General features: G+C 30.2%; 1 protein-coding gene across 1 annotated transcript; it reads left to right on the top strand.

Annotated features, from left to right (window-relative positions):
• Positions 1 to 6,333: 6,333 nt before the first annotated feature.
• LOC125822759 (1-aminocyclopropane-1-carboxylate synthase 7-like) lies at positions 6,334 to 7,912 on the top strand. The gene is made up of 3 exons (XM_049502201.1): positions 6,334 to 6,510; positions 6,609 to 6,892; positions 7,048 to 7,912. Exons 1-3 carry the CDS (start codon positions 6,334 to 6,336, stop codon positions 7,910 to 7,912), a joined length of 1,326 nt encoding a protein of 441 aa, XP_049358158.1.
• Positions 7,913 to 8,377: the final 465 nt, after the last annotated feature.

Below are 8,377 nucleotides of genomic sequence, written 5' to 3' on the forward strand. Positions count from 1 at the left end.
CTAAATGTAAAGATATGTTTCCTTAGTTATGGAGCTGGTACAAATTGTATATAACATTGAGATGTATTATCAATAATGGCATTCAATCGGGTAATCTTATTTTACAGGTCTCGAGTTGACTCTTGAGTAAGGTCAGATTCAGAAGTTTGGTTATGATTCAGGATTGAGACCATTTTGGGGCAAGGGTCGAGTTTGAAATCGGGTCCTAGGTAGGGGTTTAATAGTTGATTTTTGGATCTGGGACAGGTTAGGGTTTCATTTGGGGTCGAAAGTTGGGTCCCGGCTTCATATAATATTTTCCTTATTTTGTGGGGAAGTTATTTTTCTTAAATTAAGTGAAAACAAATTAATTTGGAAAAACAAATTTTATCCATTTTAAATTCTCCAAACCATAAAAATATAAACAAGTTGATAAATATAAGCTCATTTTGCTGAGACTGATTGAAATCATGTCCGGGTAAGTTAGTTCTTAGTAGACAGTAACAACAACTATAATACTATATATCCACTTTTGCTCATTAAACATTGATCACTCTTTGATGTATAGGTTTACCGAACACACTAAAAAACAATTCTATTTTTCTGATTCTTGATAATCATCTTCTTGCACTATTATATTGCAGGAAGTACTCACTAATTGAGATGGCTATACTTTAATAAAATATCTATATCCCTAATTAATTATGATAGCTAATGATGAGATCGAGCTATATATATATCTTTTTGCACACTATTATAAGTAAAATAACAAATATAGACGGCTCTCTTTCTTAAGCACTACTTTATTAATACTAATTATAGGCACTAATATGGTTTAGTTGGGGTTTAATTAAGCATGAGATCTATGGAGGGGTCATTTCTTTCTAAACTTTAATTTTGCACCTTAAAGTGCACTTGCAAGTGTTAAATACTAGGAGTGCCCATGCTTCATGACTCATTCCCCTAATTAAAAAAGTATACAAAATATCAGGACTAAAAATTAAACGTAGTATTCCCTTTTGTTTTCTTAAATATATGCAGCTCCACTGTTACATAACACTGCATGGAAAGAGACTAAACTATACTCCTTTAGTTCACTTTTACTTGTAACGATTTGACTTGACACATTTGTTAAAAGAATAATTATTGATATAGATATTTTATCATACTATATACCCTTATTAAATAATGTTTAGTGTTATTTCTTGAATTTTTTTAAAAAAATAGTATTAAATACCAATTATAAAATATAAATAGTAAAAAAAATCTATTTTTTAAAAAGAATGTTTAGTGTTATTTCTTGAATTTTTTTAAAAAAATAGTATTAAATACCAATTATAAAATATAAATAGTAAAAATAAAAATCTATTTTAAGAATGTGGAAAATAAAAATGAACCGCAAAACTATTAAGTATCCAAATAATCATCATTGTTCATTCTATCCTCACATTGTGTAGTGTACCATGCAGTACTACTAGCTAGTCGCACATGGATCTTCAGTCCCACTTGAATAAAATATATATGCACTTCTCCATGTCATTAGTTTATGTTCTCTTTAATTTTCTTCCTTTGGTTTCTTATATTATTTTATAATAAATTTCATGCTAATGAATTTCAAATACATGTAAAAACATACATTCCTCAGCTTCAAATACAATGCAAATCGGAACGGGGTTACCTTTGCTTATACATTTTATTGATGTCATCATGATAATAGGAATTAAGTATAAAAGGGTAAAAGTAATTTTTGTGAAATATTAAATATTTTCTCCATTACATATTAGATGAGCATTTTTTTATTTTACATGATAATTAAAAAATCATTAATAATTAAATTAACTTTATTATTTTTTTCCTTTGTTCATATCAATGCACATAAAATAAGTTAAGAAAAAATATACATTAAGTATATATATGAATACTTAGTATTGGAAATTGTTTATATTCGAAAGGTCATACTCTCTCTGTCCAACAACACTTGTCCACTATTGACTTTGCACATTTCTTAAAAAACTATATAGAGAAGGGTAATTTTACTATATCACCCTTTGAATAAAATAGATACAATATCTTGAAAAATGTTATAGAGAAATGACTATAATTAATGATAAGGGTAAATTAGGAACTAAGTATAAAATTATCCATTGATTTCATAAAGTGGACAAGTATTATTGGACATCTCAAAATAGTATAGTGAACAACTATTATTGGATGTGTGGAGTATTAATTGTAAGGGTAAAATGAGAAAAAAAAATTAATTAATTCTATTTTGATTTATTAAGTGATCCAGTAATATGAAAGTCCCACATTGGGGGTAAAGTGTTCCCTAACAAAGGCGACTCCGTACCCAAGGGGAGTCGAACTCGAGACCTCTTGGTTGAGGATGAATGAGTACTTACTACTCCACCATAACCCTTGTTAGTGTTGTCCACCTTACTAAATCAAGATAACATTAATTATTTTTTAAAGTGTTCATATTTATTTGTAAAATTGCCAAGATGTTTTTTAAGGCCAAAACTAATAAAACTAACTTCTTATTTATGATTTCTTAAGTACAATACAAAATGAAAAGTGGTCAACTCATATGAGACATGAGATGGTGGGGGTATTTTAGTAAGATATGTGACGGAGGGAATAATAATTTGGATACTCTCACTCTAAGGGAAAAGATTAATTAACCATTTAAACCTTAATGATAACTAATCATTGGATCATGAATCCATAATTATCAGAATTGTTAAAAGTTTGAAGTGAAGTTATAAATTAATTTTTGTGCTGCTTCGAGATTTGATATGATCAGTGAAGCCGTAAAGGTAGTGGGGCCAGAATATCTTCTCGCAGTTTCTGCTTTAGTTTTAGTAGGCGTTTGGCCATGCGATACCATATCACGATATGGTGTCGTGAGATGGAATCAGCGTTTGGACATGCGATTTTACGCTGATTCCATCTCATGATTTCATATCATGAGAGGTGATACCATATTCTCCAAAAACCATGACATGGAATCACCATGTGATTCCATATCATGATTTGAGATATTTTAATACAATAATTGATTCATGAGTTTATATTTTGTTAAAACAACCCCACATTTATATCTACTAACCATTTGTTTCATATGTAAATAAAATTTATAATCACATCATTACTTTTTAAAATTTATTATTCTCACCAATATAAAATTTATTATCACTTTAAATTTGGTGAATATAAATGATAAAGTAGAAATTCATTTGGTGAATATAAATGAGAACGAAGGGAGGAATACTTTTTTGATTTTTCATAATAAAAAAAAAACGTCTTAATCTTATGACTAAGCATAATATTGATAAAAGACAACTTTCATTGGCGGTGCCGCACTTTCTTAATCTTAGTATTTGCAAAATGTTCGTTCACATGACTGAAGGATATCAAGTTCAATTGATTGAGGACTTGGGAAAATTTGATCAATTAGTTATTAATATTTAGTCAAGTGGACTAGTTATAATTTTTTTGATTAAATTTTATTAGAAGTGTTTTTGACTCAAACTTGTGGTAACTTTTTAAAATTTCGTTATTCAAATAATATTTAACTATTGACTTTTCTTGTAAATAGTTAGAAGTTAGTGATGTTTGTTAATTTTTATCTTAGTGCATTTAACTTCTAAGTTAATATTTACTCACTAATGTATGTTTTTTTTCTACTTTATAGGTTATTTGTAAGAGTAGTTGAGAGATATGAGCATATCAAGTACAATTTATGTTCAATTTTTTAAATTAAATTAAAGTTAGATGAAACAATTATTTAACTGAAGAACAAATAGCTTTGTAATAATTTATTATGCGATTTTATAATTTTTGTTTATTTGATAAGATTGAATAAACAATTGGGGCTATTTTAATAGTTTTACAACTTATGGGATCTTTATGTTTATGAGAAAATATACAACACAAAAATTCCATATCGCATGTCCAAACAAACCTTCAATTTCATCTCACGATTCCATATCATGATACCATATCATGATTCCATATCATGATACCATACCGCATGACCAAACGGGCCTTAGTATATGCAAATCAGAATCTTAACTAATGATCCTCAAATTAACTGCTCTTAGATCTTCTTAAACACTTCCCTACTTTTTTCTATGAGCCAAATTATGACAGCATATATATATGAGTTAAAATCCTGAACAAAAACTATTTTTTTCCTTTATACCATAGATAGGTGTATTAACCTTTTGAACTTCTTAACTTATTTTATAGGTCTACGTACTGACTATATAAAGTATTTCAACCTCCCTTTAATTAACATATGGATTTAATTTTTATAAGTTGATAGTGTATAGAAATTTGGGCTAGTTTTAAATATATACAAGAAATTTGTGTGTGTTGACTATACAATGTAATGTAGCTTGCTAAAGTCAAAGTATATACTGACTATACATTGTGATACACTCAAAGAATTGAATACAATTTAACTATACTTGAAGTATACACTAACTATACATGAAGTATATACTAAGTAATTCAATCTCGAATTCTCGATCAACTCAAAATATATCACCTCTAAACAACCCTAAATTTTAGATATGAAATTCTCTCGATGTTTCAATTTATTTTTAAATATAATTCGATTAAAACAATTCGTGTTTGTGGTACGGCGAATTACTTTTATGAAAAAGGAGGAGGAGGAGGAGATGAAGAAGTAGGGTGGACAGTAACAAGAGAAGAAGAAGAAGAAGCTGGTGGCAATTTTCTATGAAATTAATATGGGTGAATGGTCATCTTAAGTAAATATAAAAAATTGGGCTAAGAAAAGGTAACTAAAGTTTATGGGCTGATATTTTGTATAATATTTCCTAAAAGTTTTACAATAATGATTTATTTTGACATGCTATAACAAATTAATTAATATCTCTTTTTATTCAATTACTCAAATAATGTGTGAGTGGAGTATTTGTCAATTTTGACATCTTTCTGCATGCACAAAATCTTCGTATGAAAATTACCACAAGCCATGTATGAACAGTTATCACTATATATATCCAATTCTCTTCATCAACTACGCACGTGTTTGATAGGTGGACAAGGCAAGCATACTATTACTTTTTAAATGGCCGTGGTACTCAAGTAATACTAGTTACTTATAATAAAATTGGTATAACTCCAAAAGGCCAGGAGATAATGACTTTCATTTGTCCATAAGAGTTATGTTTAATTTTAAATGCATTCATGTCGTTCGTTTTATGCAATGCCCCTGTTATATGTATATTTCAAAAGTGTATGGAGGATTTTGTTGAAAATACTTATGACTGACTTTGAATCTTTTTTTCTCGTTATGGTTCTTTTCAGAAGTGAAGAGACTATAATTTGGTCCTTAATTGGGAAAAAGTCACTTCTTAGTAAGGAAAGATATTGTCTTGGGATTCAAGGTGTCAAAAAGGGCCTATGGACTTCTCCTTTTCTTTGAGCATCACTTTCTCAATCTTGGATAAAAATTCCTACTGTAGTATTACTATAGTATGCGGCGCCTGACACGTGTCCCTTATATTAATAAGAATTGATTCTAATAAGAATACTATAAAATAATATTTAAAAGATGTATTTGTGTAAAAATATAAAAATTTAAAAATAAAATTATAAATTATAAATTTCAATTGACAAATGATCAGTTATATTACTATGTTCATATATAATGTAGCCTTAGTATTTAGAGTGTGCTTTCGTGCATCAATACAAACATAATTTTTATTTTAATCAATGATAAAATTTTGTTCATTACATTTAATTTTTATCCCTAATTGTTAGTGTGTTGGTGAGTTATCATATTCCTTTTTAAGTACACTTATATCTTGAAAATTTTAAGATATTTTTTTACAAGTCTATCGAGAGTACCGTAAAAGAATCTGAATGGAGAGGGATAATTAATAAAGTAAATTTGCATGTTTAAAAATTGGAGGTAGTTAAGTTAAAATTTTAAGAGCCACCCAGATCAACCACCCCATTTGATTTGGGGATCTTTTGGAGATTGAGAATATACAAAAACGCTGAATAAGATGACAGAAACTAACAGTTGTCACCAGCCATTTAAACTATATTTGTAAAAGGTGAGCGTTGATCTTGCTTCATCTATATAATTAATCATTGGTTCCTTATTTTTTTTGTGAGAAATTTATCATCTTGTTGAGGGACCCTTTATTAAACTACTTTCTATATAAGTTGCTCTTTGCCAAAAAAAGTTCATATTCAAACACTAATTCTTTCTTCATTTTTTCCCCCACTATTCACATTTATATTATCTTCCATAGCCTCTTTCTTGATTAAGAGTACCCTAATTAGCCAAAAACAAATTAAAGCAATAAGTTAATTATGGCCATAGAGATTGAGCAACGTCCAACAGTAGTTCGTCTATCAAACGTTGCAACGTCTGACACTCATGGAGAAGACTCACCTTACTTTGCTGGATGGAAAGCATATGATGAAAATCCATTTGATGAAGTTCACAACTCATCTGGAGTTATTCAAATGGGATTAGCCGAAAATCAAGTAAGTTTTCGATCATCATTATATTTGGCCATGCTAAACTTAACATTAAATATTGAACTTGAAAATCATTTCTTGTACTGTATTGTATTGTATTGTAGGTGTCATTTGATTTGCTGGAAGAGTACTTGGGAAAGAAGAAAGACGATGGCGTTGCTGAAATTTCTAGATTCAGGGAAAATGCTTTGTTCCAAGATTATCATGGACTTGTTTGTTTTAGAAAGGCAATGGCTAGCTTCATGGAACAAGTAAGAGGTGGAAGGGCAAGATTTGATCCTGATAGAGTTGTTATTACAGCTGGTGCCACTGCAGCTAATGAGTTGCTAACTTTCATTTTAGCTGATCCTGGTGATGCATTGATTGTTCCAACTCCTTACTATCCTGGGTAAGTACCATATATATTTTGTCTTCTAATTACATGGTGAAAGGAAATATGAGTATGAGTGGTGGTGAGATTCAATCTCAATACTTCTGCCTGCTCTGATATTCATTGAACACTTTTATTAGTTAATTAAACAATTACTAAATATTTTTTTACAGATTTGACAGAGACTTGAGGTGGAGAACGGGTGTGAAAATCATTCCAGTCCATTGTGACAGTTCAAATAATTTCCAAGTCACTCTACAGGCCTTGGAAGAAGCCTACAAGGATGCAGAATCCAACAACATCAAAGTGAGAGGGGTTCTTATAACAAATCCCTCAAACCCTTTGGGTGCCACCGTTCAAAGATGTGTTCTTGAGGAAATTTTTGAATTCGTCGCAAGAAAAAACATCCATCTTGTATCTGATGAAATCTACTCAGGTTCAGCCTTTTGTTGCTCCGAATTTGTCAGTATTGCTGAAATACTTGAATCGAGAAACTACAAGGATTCAGAGAGGGTACACATTGTGTACAGCCTCTCTAAAGACTTGGGACTCCCGGGGTTTCGAGTTGGTACAATCTACTCATACAATGACAAAGTAGTCACAACGGCAAGAAGAATGTCAAGTTTTACATTGATTTCTTCTCAGACACAACAACTCTTGGCTTCCATGTTGTCTGATGAGAAATTCACTGAGAATTACATAAAGAAGAATCGCGAAAGGCTGAGAAGGAGATATGAAATGATCATTGAAGGGCTGAGGAGTGCTGGGATTGAGTGCTTGAGAGGGAATGCGGGATTGTTTTGCTGGATGAATTTAAGTACTTTGTTGGAAAAGCCTACAAAGGAATGTGAATTGGAAGTGTGGAACACAATATTGCATGAAGTGAAACTGAATATTTCTCCAGGTTCTTCTTGTCATTGCTCAGAGCCAGGCTGGTTCAGGGTTTGTTTTGCTAACATGAGTGAAAATACCCTAGAAATTGCACTCAAAAGAATACACCATTTCATGGAAACAAGGGGCAGACTTCAAAAGTACTAATTACTCATCATCATTATTTACAAAAAAAATTAATTTTTTGTTTTTGTTTTTGTTTTTTTTTTTTTTTTGGTTTGGGGATTTTTTTTTCCAGTTAGGATGGCTACTGGATTATTCTTCAATTATACCCATTCCAAGTATTGGATTTTTCCCTCGGGCCTTGTACCTCAGATTGAATGGTTCATAGTTTAAGATGAATGTTTGAATATTTTTTTTTCATATTTGTCCTTTCCTTTATTGAAGTTTTGTATTTTCTAAGGTATAAATTGCACTATTTATACAGTGATGTTTATGATTTCACAAACAATAATGAAAATTATGATTAAAATTATGTCTTTAAATATTTTTCTAATTAGTAGGTGTGTATTGCCTCACAAATTCACTTAATATGGAATAGAGGAAGTACTATATATATATACATACTAGTTTTGACGCATGTGCATTGCACGTGAATATCAAACCATGCAT

Source organism: Solanum verrucosum, unplaced genomic scaffold (genome assembly GCF_900185275.1).
Source record: "Solanum verrucosum unplaced genomic scaffold, falcon-dt-bn FXZP01000104.1, whole genome shotgun sequence".
NCBI lineage: Eukaryota > Viridiplantae > Streptophyta > Magnoliopsida > Solanales > Solanaceae > Solanum > Solanum verrucosum.

Bases quoted from the DNA above. Each gene is read 5' to 3' on its own strand.
- LOC125822759 (XM_049502201.1), top strand. From the start codon at position 6,334: ATGGCCATAGAGATTGAGCAACGTCCAACAGTAGTTCGTCTATCAAAC. The intron at 6,511-6,608 runs GTAAGTTTTCGA...ATTGTATTGTAG, and splicing joins TGGGATTAGCCGAAAATCAA to GTGTCATTTGATTTGCTGGA. The intron at 6,893-7,047 runs GTAAGTACCATA...ATTTTTTTACAG, and splicing joins CCAACTCCTTACTATCCTGG to ATTTGACAGAGACTTGAGGT.